The sequence below is a fragment of the Mercenaria mercenaria genome, unplaced genomic scaffold (assembly GCF_021730395.1).
Source record: "Mercenaria mercenaria strain notata unplaced genomic scaffold, MADL_Memer_1 contig_558, whole genome shotgun sequence".
In the NCBI taxonomy this organism is placed as follows: Eukaryota; Metazoa; Mollusca; class Bivalvia; order Venerida; family Veneridae; genus Mercenaria; species Mercenaria mercenaria.
In genome coordinates, this window is record NW_026463439.1 from 30,836 (window position 1) to 49,469 (window position 18,634).

Below are 18,634 nucleotides of genomic sequence, written 5' to 3' on the forward strand. Positions count from 1 at the left end.
GCACTGGGGAGCTTAAATCGGTTAATAGTGCATACCCATCCTCATTCTTCATCCCAAAATGTTCACAAGTCACAGGACAGTGTAAACAAGTTCTCCCCGCCAGGTGAATCCCACGCAATCATGTTTAAGTATCGTAATTTTTGTTTTATTCCAAATTCGCATTGATACTGTGCATTGAAGTTTGTTAACTTTCTAATGTATGTATAAAATAACATTAGGGTTGAAAGCTAAACAGATTGCAGATACGATGATCGAAAGTAAACAAAACTTGCTGAATTAGGTTCATAGTGGTGTTAGTTGGTTTTTATGATTCATCTTTCGTTGAAAAAGTAGTACCTGTAAAACAGATAGCTGTCGAATAACCTGACACGTCATATCACGACTTTTAATCATATTTAAGGCAAGTAATAGGATTATTAAAATTTTGTTTCGTTTTATTTAACATCTTAGGTAAGTTTTAAATACTATTTACGTTGAAAAGCTGACGAATTGTTTCGAATGTCTATAAAGATATGATCTTACATCACATTCCCATGATAAATATAATTATTATTATTATTATTATTTGCAGACAAATATATGTATAGTTGCTTATATAGGGCATTTTGTTACGTAGCGTTGGCATGCGCGTGAGCAGTGAGTTTTGTTTTGTTGTCTTGGTGGGCGCGCCAGCACTACAAAGTAAAACAATCAACTTGCCACAAGGAAACATTGAATGTGACAAAAAGACACGTTTTATTTGGTGTTGGCGCTCACATCATTAATCAGATCTCGTATTGGTGCATTGAAGATTAAATGAAATCTTTCGATATATAGCATTGGCGTGCGTGCAGCTCGAGGTGTCGTCCTGGCACACTCACCAGTGCGATATTTTACAAACATTTTATTTCGTCGCCGTGCGCACTGCAATACGATTTTTTTATTGATACTGAGAGACCAAATACAGGTATGTTACTAGGAACAAGATAAACGTATACCTGGGAATAAGGTTAGGCCAATTATATAAACAAACCCATATCATTCTTTTCAAACTTTGACCCTTTTTACTGTGTTTACAGTATTTTATTATTAATTTTGACAATATCTACTACACTCGATGTGTTTTTGAAAAAATAGTTTCATGAAACGGCTTTGTCTCACCGTTACGACAATGTAAACAAAGAAATTGATTTATTGAACGCTGTACACGCCATGATGTTAACATGTATCCTGTAATATAAAATCTGGAAAGTAGATCCCTCGGAAGCACCGAGAACAAGGCAAACAGTGAAAATTGCAGACTCGGTTTGATTGAGTCTCTTCATGAGCAGTAATGGAAAATGCAACACTGCCCACGCCCCCTAGCACCGGCTTAAGCAGTATTCAATCTTCAAATCTAAATGAGTTGAAATCAATGATCCCGAAGGACCAGAAAATATAACATGGCATGCGCGCCAACACAAAATAAAACGTTCCGTTCTATTGACTACTGTTCGTTGTGACCCGTTAATAGAATTGTTTTGTCGCACTGGCCCGCGCCTCAAGGCGACATGAGGAAACATCTAACATGTGCCAGGACGACAGAACGGAATATGTTACATAAGTCACGTACACGCCACCGCGATATATCATCCTAAATCAGCCATCATATATTATTATGTGGTCTAAACTATTATGGAACAGTATGATATTTTGCTATTTCTCATGTTTTGAAATTGTGGTTTATGCTTAAAAGTGGCAAAACTCGTAATCACAAAGTTCCTGCATAATTTACTAGGAACTGTAGTTGTAAATGCAATCAGTTTACATGTGTTGTTTATCGCTCTATGGAACACGAACGAATTGAATGTTCTCATTAGAAGACAATATATTTCTTCTGCCTCGATCGCTTTATCTATTAGTTATGCATTAGGTTGATCATAGTTTATTGGTATTTAAGATATTGTAATTGTGACGGCTTCAATACTCATTAGCAACGTTTCTGAAGGTTTTTGTATCTAAATAGCTATTTTAAACGATTGGAGCCAACTGGGTTCTATAACTGCGTATCTTGCTATTAAAATGAATTTTAACCCAAGTTATGTATAGGTAAATTTAAATTTAATTAGGACGGATCCATATATTTATAATTTATGTGGCAATACTATTTTTAACGGTCAGAACCACCGTATGTCTACGATGCCGAAATACACAGACTGTAGTGATGGTATTAACAAAGAAATATTTTAATATTCTAAGTAAATAGATGAAACTATCAGTATTAACATTTATATTAAGAGAGACAGCTTTTGCCATGGATAGCAAGAATACATCGAGAAACCTAAAGGCTACAAAAGGCAGTCAGAATATCAGTCAACCTGGTAAAAAAGGTACTAAAGTACATAGAAACGACCGACAACAAACTTTCCCCAACGAGCAGGGCACACACAGGGGCGCTGAAAAGGGAACTTACATGAATGTAAACTATGATGCTGGTAGCTCACAATCGCAAAGCAACATCGAAACAGGCCACGAGGATATGGATACTAGTCCGATTGGCGAAGTTCAACAGTTTGCTATGCAAAAACAGCTACAACGTTCTGTAGAAGGTTATTTAGTATTATTTCAGTATTTGAGTATATATTATTTCTGTGTAATTCTTTAAAACAACTCACACTTAAATTGCTGTATTTAAGTAATTTCGATTTGAATATATCAACTAATTAAAATTGCACAGCTTAAATTAAACTAAGTTACATTTAATTGTCCTATAATAACGAAATAGGTAGGCTATGTAAATGAACAAAATTATTGATATTTTCATTTCTCGCTTATAACAGCTAGTAAGCAAATGCTCTATGGTGTATTTGGAAATGTGATTACAATTTTGGAAGAATACGAGAAAAGGGAGATGGCGAAATATCAAATGCAGCAACAAATGCCGAAATCTAAGATTCCAATTCCAGAGCAAAGTGATAAAAGTTTTGAAGATGTAAGTATTACGTTAAAAATAGTCAGTATCCGCCTCGTATCTTTTCACTCCTTCAAAGGACTATAAAAAAAAATTGCATAAATTGTCAAGAATGTTTGGTTGTGTCAGTTCTGTATCTTTATACTTCTTTAACTTGATTTTCAAAATAAGATAATGTGCGGAGTATATTATTAAATTAGTTCAAGTTCAATGTCGTATGATGAGATCAAAGGTCAGCAGTCAGGTTTCATGTCCACTTTTTAGCTTCTAAACCCGTAAAGAAATTTCAAGGATCATTTGGCACAATTGTTCGACTTTCAACGTCAAATGTCGAACGGTGAGATAAAGGGTTAAATAGGCAGAATTTCTTGTCCGCTCTGTATATTTTTAATTCCTTGAATGGTTTTCATATAACGTGTCATAATGTGGCCATAATGACATGTCGTGATATGTCCAGATATTTATCAATTCACCCTTCCATTTGAATGAAATGATGTTCTGAACTTTCATTTCGACTTAGCTAATTTACAATAACCTGCCGGGCAAAGTTTACAATGTTTGCGTATATATTATAATAGTTTAGGCACTTCTACAAACGAAAGTAGTTTCCATCACTTTTATTATCTTTGTAGGTGAGGAGCATTGTTGAAACTCAGCTACTGCTTTTTGAAACTCAAACCAAGGTTTGTCCGCCCGAAGCAATATCGGAAGTTCTCGAAGATCTTAAAAGACGAACCATTTCATGGTCAGCTGTCAGGACAGAAAAGGGAATAAAAGAAGTTCACGCAACTGACTTCTATGTCACAAAGTTGTACGAAATTCTTGCCACCGGAAAAACTGAACATCCGCCGTTAGAAAGGTACGTATTATCATGTCATTAACTTATGTATACTGCTCGAGCGAGCGGTGTTTCACTGTATATAAAATGTGAATATACATGTAATATTTTCACTTTGACATTAGATTTTGAGGATAAGTGTGATAACTACTATTTGTAGATGATCAAATTGCCCCTTCACCATTTTTGAAATCGATAGAGTTATACGTTTACCTCACAAAAGCGGCGAAGTTGAAGCTATTTTTTGAGTAATCCTGGCAGGTTAACGTGTGGCTTTGAAACTTTGAACATTTGTTTATCATCATAATTTCCAGCTGTAGGCGAGAGTACATAACTCTGCCATGTATTTTGGCAGAATTATGGCCCGTTTTGGACTTGAAAATTGGCTCAGTTTTTGTACAAGTCAGCGTTTTGTCAAAACTATTTGACATGTGACTGAAACTTTGAACACTTATTTATCGCTATGATCTCCGTATGTAGGCAAGAGTCCATAACGCTTTCAATTATTTTGGCTGAATTATGGCCCTTTTTGGACTCTGAAATCAGTTAGATTTTTCATATCAGTCCATATTTTGCCTGACCTGTTTGTCAAATGGCTTTGAAACTTTGACCACTTGTTTACCATCATAGTCACATATGTAGGCAAGACAACATAACTAGGACAAGGACTTTGGCTCAGTTATGGTCCCTTTTAGACATTAGTTACGTTTGACATACCATTCCATATTTTGTCTAAACTATTTGATATATGGCTTTGAAACTTTGAACACTTGCTTACAATCATAGTGCAACACTTATCCAGATCTACAAAAATACAGGCACATTGTTTGTCTTTTCTATTATTTTTCTTTTGTCTGAAAATCTCTGGTATTATTTTGACCCCATACTTCCATCAATTCTTCGAATAGTCGAGCGCGCCGTCAACAGACGTGTACCTTTTTCTGTTCAGTTAAACACCCGTTTCAACAGTATTTAAATCAAACTTTTATCTTGTAAAATTCTTGGTCATGCGACCAATTTAAACAAATTCATTCAGTGTTTTTACCGACTTGTTGCGTAAATTAATCTTACCTCGTATCGGAAAACAGTTTTCTGAAACGGCGGAGTTACTTGTACAGACGAGGTATAAAAATGGCTTCAGCATCTCCTCTTTTGTGACATAAAGGTATAATTCTATCATTTAAAACAAATTGATCTGCAAACAGTAGTATGACCCTGATCTGGCACATTTCCAGAATGCTAAAATATGAAGAAATAACACAAAAATCAAAAGTTTATAATTTTATCGTCTTTTCTTAAGTTTCACGTCCCATAAGGAAGGAGACAAACGACTCAATAATGAACCTATATGCTGACATTTCGGTAAAATTTGTGACGTTCTGAGTGTCCCTATTAATCATTGACAGATGAGGCCCACTATAAACAAACTTTGAAAGACGTCTGATTATAAATTTGAAACTCGCATTTAATGAATCCACATAAGTTTTGTTTATCATATAAGGCAAGAGGTTTCAGAAGAAACAATGAGGGAAGGGTTTCAGGCAATGCTTCACGGTGACCACGATCGGGAGAAATTGGACAGAGAGTTTAAGAAAGACAAAGATAAAAAGGCAATAGCACCTGAAACGAGGGAAAGTGAGATGTTTCATGACGGTAAGTCTTATCATATAAGTAACATTATCGTATCAATGATTAGGTTTCTTTTTGTATATAAATTATATTGTTGAAAAGAAACAAAAATGTCGAAGCCCGTTCTAATATCTAAAGCCAATCTCAGCCTTTAAACTTGTAATTAGTAGAAAAGGTATCTATCACGAAAACTGCTTCAGCTGCATTTGAACATAGATAAAATCCTTCGTACAGATTTAAATAAGGTTGGGCATAAGAAAAACGATGTGTTGTTCACACGAAAAATGCTCTAACTGTTGTTTTTTCTTAAGTTGAAAATACTTTTTCGATTATTCAGGAGCCAAACGGATTTCTCAAGCGAGGGGGAAACAAGACCTTGACAAGTTTCTTCAAGACGATGTAGAAACGTTTAAGAATCAAGACCAAAGAGATGATTTGAAATAATTATGGCCTGTTGACATTATGATTTTTCGTTCTACATATACACTTTATGAATAATTCAGATCATTGTCCATTTTCTTTTAATATTTAGAACGGAAATGAAATATTCGATGATAATAAGTTACGCTGATGTAATGTATAGCTTTAAATCTATTTCGTTCATTTGTTGTTGTTATTTTTAGCAAAAGGCAACGTAAATTAGTTTTGTTCTTTTTTTTTGAATGCCATTCGGTTAGCTATGATAATGCAGTGCCTGTCAAGCTAAAGGGGAGGAAGTCTAGACATCATTTCTTATGCACATTTGCTTTGTGATTTTAATTTTGTAAGATGTACGTACTATATAATTACCGTATTTCAAAGCTCGCATCAATATCATACTGACAGTTTTCACTGAAAGGCAGATTAATCCGCCGTAAGGCTTTTACCCGTTTTCCAGGCTAATCGACAGATACTTTTATTGATATGAACTGTTCTCTAAACATTGTTCTACAGTCCGTTGATATTTTCATACATATGTAAATACAATAAGGTTGAAGAATGCGTCGTTTCGCATGAGAAAATATGTTTTAGGTATGTTAACCCATCATGGATAATTTGAAAAGTGAGGGTGTATTCCTTTAAAACATGATGTGACCAAAGCGCATGAAAATATAGCGATAAAAATATAGATCGAAAACGTATTATAAAGATTTCTCTAATTTAGTCTTAATATTACATATTGCACTAGTCAGCAATAAAACAGCATATTAATGATCTGAATCATTATTTGTACTTGTATATACAATTATACATGCGATTCTCACTACCTGTAGTGCTTCAAGTGGCAAGGGAGATCACTGCGTAGGAGTTTGCTGTATAAGAAACTGGATGATTTTTCATCTAAAAATAGATTAGCTTTTTGAATTACTTCCCTTTATTCCTAATGTTTTCCTATTTTTGTACAGCTTTTATAATGACCGATTCATATTATTCATTTTCTATATTTAATTTTATCTTTTAAATTTTTTTTGACGATTGATGTAAAATTGAGCCAAAATTTTTGTTTAAGATTACCTTTTTTATGTAAATATAGTTGTAGTAGATATGGCAACATTTCTTCTCAGACTATACTCAACTAATACGTTATGCATGCAATAGTTCTGCATCTGCCGTATATTTTGTTATATAATTGATTCAATATGTAATAATAACTTGACCTTTTCATAATTTAAAAGTTATCATTCCCTGTAAATCGTAAATGTGTCAGGATTTTAGCGGACTTGACGATGACGTGTAACAACGTTACGTCTGTTCCGGATTTGTATTACAATTGTTGTTGAATTGAAAGAACGCCATAATGTAGAAATTTACCCGAAATTTGTCATTTTGAAAAAGGCCATTAGGCCGAAACGTTAATAAAACAGAGTGAAAACTACAGAGTCTTTAAAATGTGTATAAATGTAGTTCTTTTCTTATCTGAAAACTGTACGGAAGTCGAAACAGCAGGATGGTGTCACGATTGTGAAAGTTGGTGTATTATGTGATGTCGTGTTGAATTTTGAAAAATAATTAGATTTTTCTATTTTTCTAGATTCTTTAAACCTAGCTACACGGAAATTGAAAAATAATTAGATTTTTCTATTTTTCTAGATACTTTAAACCTAGCTACACGGAAATACTTTTAAAATTATTATCTTCTAGCTTATAGTTAAGAATAAGAGAATGGACCCATGATCCTTATTTTTAAAAACATTATTCTATATATCTGAAAATTGTGTTTTTGTTTTGTGGAAACCGACACAAGAGCTTTCTTAATAAGTAGCCTTATTTATATAATACATAACGTTTTGTCAAGAAAACATTCACTCAAATATTATATGTACAATAGACTGGTGAACATAGAAAGTAGTATTTATTACTCAAGAATATATATTATTTGTTGTTGATGTAGCCCGCTGCCAACTGTAGATTTGTTCGTTAGCTTTCGAAACGCTATAACATACTGTAATCCAAAGACCGACAGGTAGAGGTACATCCTGGTATACATGTATAGCTTTTGAAAACTGAATCTTTCTAGAACAGTCTTTGGAAATATGAATATTTCCCACTTGTATGCCAACCCTGCTAGAACAGTTGATAATCCTCGTTTAATTTACCGATTAAGCCTCACAATTTAGCAATTTACAAAAAAACAAAACAAACAAAAACATGAAACCTGGCTAACATTGACAGTCTTGGGGAGTTGAGCAAATCTTGGAGTTGAACTTTTCTGGGTGTTGTGGCTGCAGTTAAGTGCATTCTGGTACTGTAGGATGTGCATTGCCTGTAGTCGTCTGATTCTACGATATTATTTTCATATCCTTCTAATTTACGCTTGATAGTCCTTTTGATTTACTGATTTATCACCACAATTTAGCAATTCTTGGAAATTTCATTCAACTTACAATTAGAGAAAAAACATGACACATAGCAAACATAAACAATACTGGAGTTGAACTGTTGGAGATCTGATTACCAAGAGAATAGCGTCTGATATCCTGGTGAGCATTAGGACAACAATGGCCCTTTTGTTCGTTTTATCTGTCTTAAATGATATGCGCAGTTTGAGAACACCGGGAGCGCATTTATTTACACAATGATTTTGTAGTTACTGTTGAATAAATGGTTTGGAAAACATCGTCTGCTACTGATTAAGTCATACCTAAGCGAGACTGTCACCAGTGCCTTTGTTTAAGCTGCGTTGACCTACCCTCCATTGTTCTCACTGTTCAGGGTGCACAGACCTTCACTTACCCTCTGTTTTTCTAATTAAATCGTCTGCTCAGATTCTAGATCGATTTCGGGGATTATTGTACCATCTTATTACATGTTAAACCTAGCTGTTTGTGTAGAAAAAGATCTGGGGAAATGCACATGACTACTTATGAGAGTGAAGCCATGGTCATTTGACTGATACACGTGATGGAAACGCTAATATTGTATAGTTAGACATCAGGAAATACATACTTTTACTTTCATTTTACCAAAAGAGCTTCGACTAACTTTTTGAAGTATATAACGAAGCTTAAAAACATCAGCAGACATTCTTCTTTACAATCCAACATTAATAAAGCTGATATTTGACATGAACATGGCCTTTACTAGTCGGGAAAATTGCACTATATAATTATATCGACTACATTCGAGTAGACCACGGTAGCATATCCGGCTAATAAATACCTTCATGCCTTTAATACCAGCTCCTGTGAAATTGAAGGCTACATACACACTTCTTACCAGAACAACATGTATTTCTTCAGACAGCACATCGAAAGGTTTCATCCTGTCTGTGCTTTCAGTGCTTTGATTTAGACAAGCCGCGGGAAATTTACAACCATTAACAGAAATTATTATATCGGTTTACTGTTATGATCTGTAGCGTAACCTTATGCACCCATTTTTAGATATTTTTATCGTGGAATATACTATAAGACACAGAACAGCTATGAAGGGTCTTTAGTACAACTAAGTAGGCAAGGATAGCTTGTTTTTAATTTTACTGATTTTGTACGACTACGAAGTATAACAGTAAGATAGTGCTGTTCAAACATTTTATCGAATGACTTTTCACAATATTTTGCGAATAATAATATAATAAATAGATTTGTTTCATAAAACGACTTAAATCTGTTTCCTTATATTATTCCAATTCAACTGTACATAAAAGCCATATAGATGTTCAACTTGACAAAGTATACACTATACAGAACATATATTTGTTTTAGTGTAAGATCGAACCTTGTTACATGTTTTCAGCGCATTATTGAAATATTAAGTGAAAAATATATAATATTTCATTAGGTTTAGAGTCACACCGACACGATTTAGCTCATGCGATTTTTCTAGCATTTGATAGTGGAGAAAACCGTTATAAATTGTCGGACCGCCATGGATCAGTGACGTTATTTTATTCAGTGCTATTGTGTTAAATGTTCGTAAACCTCGATATTTCGTATGATTAAATGATTTAAACGATTGAATACTTGTTATTGTGTTTATATATAATGAACAACTCGTTAAACGGCAATGACGTCCCTTACTTGGCGGCTAGCAATCCTAAACCTACGCCTTCGTGCAAATATAGGTGTAGTCACGGTAATAGAGATTTTCAACTTACTACGACACGGACAGCGGACTGCGTACTTACAGTAGGGGTTTTCTCAAAATATTTAAAGGTTCGCAAAACAGAAAACATACTTAGGGTATATATGTTTCTTTTACCTATATGTGTTGTAACATTTGCCTCCATTGTACAAATTAGTGTATTGAGAGATTGTCTGCTGTTATACAATACATACGTTTGAAAATATATGGATAGTGAACAGGCTACATTTAAAACACGTAATTGCAATATTCTGATGTCATCTAAATACGCTGTCACATTTTACTTGCGTTAAGCATGTTTATTCAATTATCCGTATGCTTTAACATTTTGTTTTTATATTTTGGGATATTTCTGGCGTTACTTAACCTCCGTGCGAATCGAACGATATGACATGTGAAATTTCGAACCCACTTTACTACAATAATAATAAACCTTAATATGTTCATGCATTAATAGTACAACTTGAAACATGGATTTGAAGATAACGGCGATTCCTGAATTTGATATGTGTCCGTCCATACAATTCCTAGACTAGTTTTTTCCTAGCAACATAATAAAAAAAAACGAAATACTAAGTATTATTGTTAAAAAATAATAAAACATCCTGAATGAAATTAAAGTCCGTTTATTTTTTGTTGTATAGTAATATATACCGTGTTCTAGAAGAATTCTGTACGAAAAAGGTCATTGCTTTTCATTAATTTTGATAATGTATCTAATGTTCGATAAAATAGAGGTTTTACTGAAATATCTTGAATGATTTATTTCAACACTTGGTCTTAACATACTGGAAGTTCTCTCCCGTCGAAACGAGATCCGATACATTACCATATTTTAGCTAAAACATCCTGAATTATAGTTATGTATCAGCATGTTTGGAGATAAAAAAGGAAATAGCCACTTCGTATTTTCATAATCTGATAACAGAATTGCATGTTAAAAGTTGTTTTAAATTTATTATCTTAAAGTGACTACTCAGTATGAATTATCAGTCTCAACTGGAATTTAATCTTTAAGTACCATTAAAACTGGCTGTCATAATGTCAATCTAAAACCGAGCGGAGACCGAAAATTGTTTTGTGAAAATTAGGCATGGGACGCGTCTAAGGTCAAATTCCAATCATATTCCAAAAAATGTTTTAAGGCCTGAGTGCATGCATAGAACTGTCAACGAAATTATATTTTTGACACCATTTGAACAATTCTATGTGGTCATTTGATACAACCAGCTTAGTAGTCGAGACAAGCCTTTATCATTGACAACGCCTTTTTGGCCCTGTACCTTTTCGAACACATGCATACACATGGTATGTGTAGATACTCGGTTTTGGGGAACTTGGACAAATATTTAAACTCATGAAAACTCACGGTATATATTGGTTTAATAATTTATAATGTAGCCATCTTTTATATCCTGAAAAGATAACGTGACCGGGAAAACTGAATGAATTCAGTACCGTATAAAATGAATTTTTAGGGTTTGAAATAGTTCAGAATATACATGTATAATACCAAGTAAGACATTTTTTACCGCGGTGCATTAAACTGTCACGCATCGTATCGTGCATTTTCAAAATTTTGCGTCGTACAATAGCATTTCAGCAACCCGAGTGCATTAGTACGAAACTGTGTTTCCAAAATCACTATATACATTCTTTGATACCAAATATTCAACTAAATTGTAACATATGTTGTTTTGATTCCCTGATCTTAAATAGGCGAACCTCTTGCGGCACAGGGGAAGGGGAAGAGTGTCTGTCTCCTTACCAGGTGGTCATTGGTTCAAATCCTTGATTAAAAGGTATGTTGATCGTTGAATGCATGGATCCGTAAAGCGATCAATAAACTCCGCCCCTTAGTTACTGTTGCTGCTTCCCACCAGCTTCTTTCAAAATGGCGGATTCATGCACATTTACGATGGACTCGCTAGAAAGTATTCCAGATGATTTTTCTGTGAAATACTTACCAAATTGTGAAAAAAATTACCAAGAAAGCTGTCAAAGGTACCTAATCATTTTACTCAAAGATATGTATATGACATTAAAATTAACTCAGAAGAAACCACGGTAAAAGTTAGCGCTAAATGTTGGCGTTCCCAAAGAAAGAGTGAAAAACCGTGGACACATTCACTAGATATTGCTGGCAGAAAAAAGTGTTGAGTCTTTATGAAGGTGCATGATTTGGCATGTATAATTATAATGTTAATTATCTTTTAAGCAAAATTTTAAAAGAGATTACGTCTTAGTTGTCTGATTAAACTATCAGACCTACTTCTGTCATAGAGACTCTAATTTCACGCTAGGTTTTTGCGATAAAAATATTAAAACTCCATGTGTTGTCACATATGGTGTAAGTGATTTCTTAAATCAAAATAACATTTTCATCAGATAAAGAATTTCATTAATGAGTTCAATAACTTTTTATTGTCGAAACCTCTCGGCGCATTGTCATACCTGCTGTCTACAAATATGAAAGAAATATTACATAACAAATTAAAGTAAAAGTAAAATTATTAAAATCCACTCCGAATATATTTCAGTCTGCTCTTGATTTAATGTCTGATTAATATGAGCTTACATTTTATTTTTCACAAAAACACCTTGAAATAAAGTTAATATGCCACACACTGTCCAGATCTTATTTATATTTTTGAATAATGATGTTCGTATTTCATGTGAAATTATTTTATATGTTTTGACTTTATTAATGACTCGTTCGGTGTGCACTCTATGCTTGGCAATATTTTGAGTAAGAAGAAATTGGTCTCTTAACAAATTTGCATATATATAGTTAACATACAGTCATTTGCGAAAATATAGATCATACTTTCAACTGCGAGAATATAAATTATCGCTGAAGAAGGTTAGCTGTTACTTTTGTATGACTTATTTTTATTATGACTTATATATCTAATGTATTGAACTGAATAATTCTGCGGTCGGCCTTATACCCTAGTCACACATACAGCGCGGATAGCTACGTCTAGCTACGGACAAAAACGTAGTAATCCGTATCGGTCCGTACCTGAGCCGTACCTCAGAGTAGTTATTCGTACTAATTCGTATCAAAACGTGGTCAAAACGTATTCAAAACTTATTTCAAACTTGCAGGTTTCTCCAACTTTTGAACATGCACAAAAGTTTGAACGAACCGTAGCCATTTGAGCGTGACTTTAGTCCAACTTGGCTGAAACTTATTCATCCGTAGTTAAACGTACTTAAACGTAGTTATCCGTGCAGATACGTACCTCGCCGTAGCCGAACGTAGTTATCCGAGGCTGTTCGTACTTAAGCGTAGTTCAACGTAGTTTACCGCAGGCCCGTCCGTGCGCTGGGCAAGTTGCAAGGCGCAGTAAAACGTAATTCAACGTAGTACCTCGTACCTATCCGTACTTATTCGCGTCCTGTATTGTTTTGTTTGTTTCCTGTTTCTCGTCATTTCCCCCGTACTAAGACGTACTGCTCCGTAGTTATACACCCCCGGACTAATCTTATCCGCACCGTACCTCAACGCACGGACATATCCGTATGTGTGACTGTAGCTTAAATTAAAATAAATTGAGTTCATTCAAATTAAAATCCGGACCACAGACGAATGAGTAAATGCAGACAGACGATGCATAATGTATTATGTATGTTATTATATTATACCTTGTACACTACTGACACACAGGTTTTAATATAGAGATTAACAGAATCACATTTGTCAATGAGCAGATTGCTTTGTGTTTATTGTTCAACGTTCAACTGTCGTTGGCATGTTTTTATTCAACGCTTACTGCCTTAGGTTAACCATTTAGGGAACAATGTAAATCTTCACCTTTCTAGCCTTTCCGGGTACCGCTCGTCGGCGTTACATATTCCCTATAAGCACACCTCAACACCATTTCCACGGAAAAAATGTTGTGTACCAAACTTATCAGCATTAATCAGTAACGGTTTCTAAGTGAAAGCTTGTGGGAAGGAATGGCTGGTTAGCAACAAGTGATGCGTACTGAATAAACCGCGTTATCTTATTGGTCAATATAATAGATCAGAATTACCCAGATAGCAGACATGCGTTGGCCCAACGTTGGGCCAACAGCAGACTCTTCGTTGGCCCAACGAAGATTTCCATCGTTGGCCCAACGCCATTTTGCTAATTGGCGTAACGTTGGCCCAACGGTTGGTACACCGTTGGCCCAACGACTGGTATCCTACACTTACCATTGGCCCTCCATTGGGCCAACAACTGATATAATACACTTATCGTTGGCCCTCCATTGGGCCAACAGCATTTTTTCATCTATCATGGTTGGTCCAACGTTGGGCCAACTCTGTTTCTTTGTTGGCTAAAGATGGATGCCAACGCTATCCCAACGATTACGAAATTGAAAAAAGACTAAAACATATTTTATTTTCAAATAGTTGTGATTTTGTTAACATTTAATAAAAAGAAGTCTAACATTTATTTAAAGTTTGTTTGCAATTTTCCTGAAGAAATATAACAGAATATTTCATCACTACAACAAATATTGATTCCAGCCTTTTATAAATCTAATTTTTTTTATTTTTTTCAGTCAGTGATTAAATCCTACTAAAGTGAATTACTCTCCGTATATTAACTCATTATATATCCAAGTTCTGTTTGATCGTTTTCTTTTCTCACTGAAGTTGCAGCTTCCTACTTTTTATATTTTTTTCTTGTGCACCACAGTGTTAGGCACTTCATTATTACTCACTTGAACAGCACCCTGTAAAAAACAAAAATCATAATGTTGATTAAACCATCCACGTCAAATTGAATCAACAATAACTAAAGAAATGCGCATAAACCTCTGGACATAAACTTGCGTAAAATGTATGAAATTTATTTTTGTCTGTATTTAACCGAGAAAAATATGTTAGAATTAACGAGAATATGAGTTATCTTATTTACAGAATTTAATGCTCAACACAAGTGCCAAACGTATGTTCAAGTCACATGGATATTACATACATACAGGATATAAAAAGAAATTCTATATAACATTCCACAACTTTATCAAAAAATATTCAAAAACTTCTACTTACAGTTGTATAGCTGGTAGACCGGGTTTTTGTTAAATCTAGATCTATCACATGTTTAATAGTTTCCTTTACTTCACATGTCTATGAAGCTAGAAATCTGGCCTAGAGAGTAAAATTAACCACATTTTCTGGGATTTCTTACATAAGCCGGGTTAACGAGAGTTCATGTTCTGGAATAGATTCAACAGATTTATTGTAAACATTTTATGATTGTATAAATTAGATATTTGTTATAGAGTTAGTAGCTTTTTTTCCAATATTTTTTTTCGATATTTTTTTTTCAAGGTAGTAGATTTGAAATAGTTCAAAATATCATTTCGGCTGCAGATAAGTTTAAGCTCAAATTTAACTGATCACGAATTAGTGCAGAAAAGTGTTTAATTATTAATTAAATATTGCATGTTACACCTACACAACGTGTATACCTGCATGGGCTTGGGATAAAACTGTGACCTGTAAAATATATAATTGTTATATTATTACTTCTGATGGGCCAACGTTGGGTCAACGATGTTTTCTCTGTATAAGTCTTTCCCTGAAAATCAATAGTGGGCCAATGCAGAGATATCTGTGACTGAAATTTAAAGTTGGTTCAACGTTGGCCCAACAGCTGTATTTACAAAACTTATTAATCATTGTTGGGCCAACAGTGGCCCAACAACGATTATCCTTTGACGATTTTCCGTCGTTGGCCCAATGACTTCATGTTTACAGGGTAGTTTGATTGACAGCCCGGATCCATCCATTAACAGCCGTTTTCGCTGCTAGCGAATACTGGCTAGATCCTCACGAAATTGACAACAAACATTTAAATAAGTTGCTACACTTCAGATAAAAAGGAATAAGTTTGTGATGTCGAAAGATTTCAGTATAATAGATACGTTAATAAAAAAAAGGTATAAAAGGTAAAAGGATATTTAAAAAAAAAATGCGCCCACACTGTTACGAATGCTTGTAAGACAAAATGCATGTATATCGGTAATTCATAAATGCAATACAATGGATATTAAATCTTATAACTATCTTTTCTCGGATATTTTAAATAGAAACAGTATTACGGCATTAGAACCGGATGCTAAATACGCCGCTGTTCAGTTTTGCAAAAAAACAACAAAAAAACTTACATACAGTTTGAGAAAACCCCTATAGTAAGTTCGCAGTCCGTGGTCCGCAGTACGCGTCGAAGTACGCTGAAAATCTCTAATAACTACTGCATCCACACCATTGCCGATCAGTATGTAGAATTGACTAATCTTGATTTTTTTATTCATTACACTAAAAACAGTTTATAATTTGGTTGTTTTAAGATGGTATATATATATTTTGTGAAATTAGTATTTGAATAAGTACTTAGCCGTTGCTTTGCAAGAGTAACCTAAATTTAAGTAAATAATTTACTTTGACTTTTATATGTTCACCCGCCTCAGGATCATTGAACGTCGTCATTTTTGTTTGAGAAAGCGCATGCTCCCGTGTTTCGTAAGATTCTCAAAAGTTATCGGGTTATCTGTCAAACATAAAATAAACAACAAAACTTAGTAACGTCGGTGGATAATTTTTGCCAGCTGAAGCTTTCTTTGGTCGACACTTCCGCACATGCTACATATTTATGTGCTAATATCATTTCACTGTCCTGGTATATTAGCTACTTAGTGTCCGTTATCAGAGTAGTCTTGGTTGTTTAATTTCTGCCTGCCTAATAATTTTCTTGTTGATTTAAATCATTCGTCCTCTATACATTAGTTACTACTGCAGTACTGGTACACAATCCATAAAGTAGAAAAGAAGGAAAACCTAGCTTCAAATCAAGTCGCCATTTGCCACTACCGTCCATGAACATGCTCAATCAAACCGAGCCTGTAACAATTTCATTTTTGTCGTGTTGAGCGATAATTGATAATGCATGTTGGTATAATTGACCACCGTTACATAACTCGACCCAAATACAACAATTGTGTATCCCCATAGTCATTTAAAGAACATAACTAGGTTTTATAGGTTTCTTCTAAAGCAATTGTAACGACGGCAGCCACTTCTGTGATAGTTGCTGCTACTTTACAACATCACGACTGAGCCAGTATTCAGTTGGCTTCTCTAATTTATAATTTTTAGTACAAAATCGCAAATTTCAGATTCTAAAACCCTGTCCTATATTCGCTTTTTGATTTCAATTTTTCTGTAGTTACTGTCAGTAGTCTGGCACACTATCAATTGTTACCTAATTAAACTGTTGCTGTAATCATGAGATAGTTTTTGTTAGCGTTAAATCCTCTCCGACTATCTTCTTTCCGGCAGCTTATAATTAACATCCAGTATCTCCATTTAAACCGAGCCTCAAATCCAATCGCCATTTGCCACTACCGTTCATGAATAAGCTCACTCAAACAGAGCCTGCAACATTTTTATTTTTGTCGTGTTTTTTCTTTCTATTTTCTTATGCTTCAGTGTTGCGGCTTTCTACTAGTGGTTATTTAATTCCCATTATTAGTACCCTACCTGTTGAATACCGGAGGGGACTAAACGAATGACGTCGGTGCGTCTGTCCGTCCGTCCGTCCGTCCGCAAATCTGGATCCTGCAATTACTAAAAGTATTCTAGCTAGGTTAATAAAACTTGGTAGAATATGTAGATTACATATGTACATGACTTTTCATTGTATGTTGAAGGACAAGTAAAAACTGTTTCCGTTCCTTAACTTTTACATGCAATGATGGATTATCTTAGTGCTACATACAAATGTTCCCCATGTTGAGAAATCTGTCAACACATGATTTATGCTTGTCGGATAAAGGCCAAGGTCACTGTTTAAGGTCAAATAAAAATTTGTTTCCGCTCCATAACTTTAAATTGCTTTGAATAATATTTATTACTAAACAGAAATGTTCCCAATAATTAGACTATGTGTCGTGCACATGACCCACGGTTGTCGGTCAAAGGTCAAGGTCACTACGGAAGTTCAAGTAAAATTGTTTCCGCTCCATTACCTTTATGTATATGGATGGAATATCTTAGTACTGCTCATGATGAGTCAATGTGTCGCGTATATGATCTATGCGTGTAGGTCAAGATCACTATTGAAATTTAAGTAAAAATGTTTTTGTTTCTTAGCTTCTAAATGCATTGAAGCACTTTTAGTCCTAACAATTTTGCCAACAGCGAACACTAACAAACTTTTCCACCGGTTCGGGACTTCTGTATTGCGCCAAATGTCAGTTAAAAGGGCATTTTCATTTTAAGAATTGAATAAAAATCAACTTGTGTTTTCTCGAATTTTATTAAAACAAACTGAAGAAATAACCCTTGAACGTTAATAAAACACATGTGGGGGCCCTTTCTGTGCAATCGCTTACACATGACTGTAACTGGAACAAACATATATAATTCCCATTGTAAGATACGTTAAATATTTTATAATTCATCTTAAAAGTATAACAAAAATTTTCATTTTCAAACACACTATTAAATTTAGTTCATATCATACATGGTAACACTTCCATGGTATGTGATTCCGTATGACTTTTGTTTTAAATTTTTGTCAAACTCTTTTAAATTGATAAATAAATAAAATATAATTCTTTGTTGTCTGTCGATTATGATCTACTGGCAAAAAATTAAGTTTATTCAAA

At 34.3% G+C, this 18,634-nt stretch overlaps 1 protein-coding gene across 1 annotated transcript; it reads left to right on the forward strand.

Annotated features, from left to right (window-relative positions):
• Positions 1–369: 369 nt before the first annotated feature.
• Positions 370–9,835, forward strand: LOC128554595 (uncharacterized). The gene is made up of 6 exons (XM_053535864.1): positions 370–450; positions 2,257–2,567; positions 2,799–2,950; positions 3,562–3,788; positions 5,269–5,420; positions 5,734–9,835. The coding sequence occupies exons 2-6, from the start codon at positions 2,273–2,275 to the stop codon at positions 5,838–5,840; spliced, it is 933 nt and encodes a 310-aa protein (XP_053391839.1). The 5' UTR covers positions 370–450; positions 2,257–2,272; the 3' UTR covers positions 5,841–9,835.
• Positions 9,836–18,634: the final 8,799 nt, after the last annotated feature.

Coding starts and splice junctions, on each gene's coding strand:
- LOC128554595 (XM_053535864.1), top strand. CDS start 2,273: ATGGATAGCAAGAATACATCGAGAAACCTAAAGGCTACAAAAGGCAGT. Junction 3,789..5,268: donor GAACATCCGCCGTTAGAAAG/GTACGTATTATC, acceptor TTATCATATAAG/GCAAGAGGTTTCAGAAGAAA. Junction 5,421..5,733: donor AAGTGAGATGTTTCATGACG/GTAAGTCTTATC, acceptor TCGATTATTCAG/GAGCCAAACGGATTTCTCAA.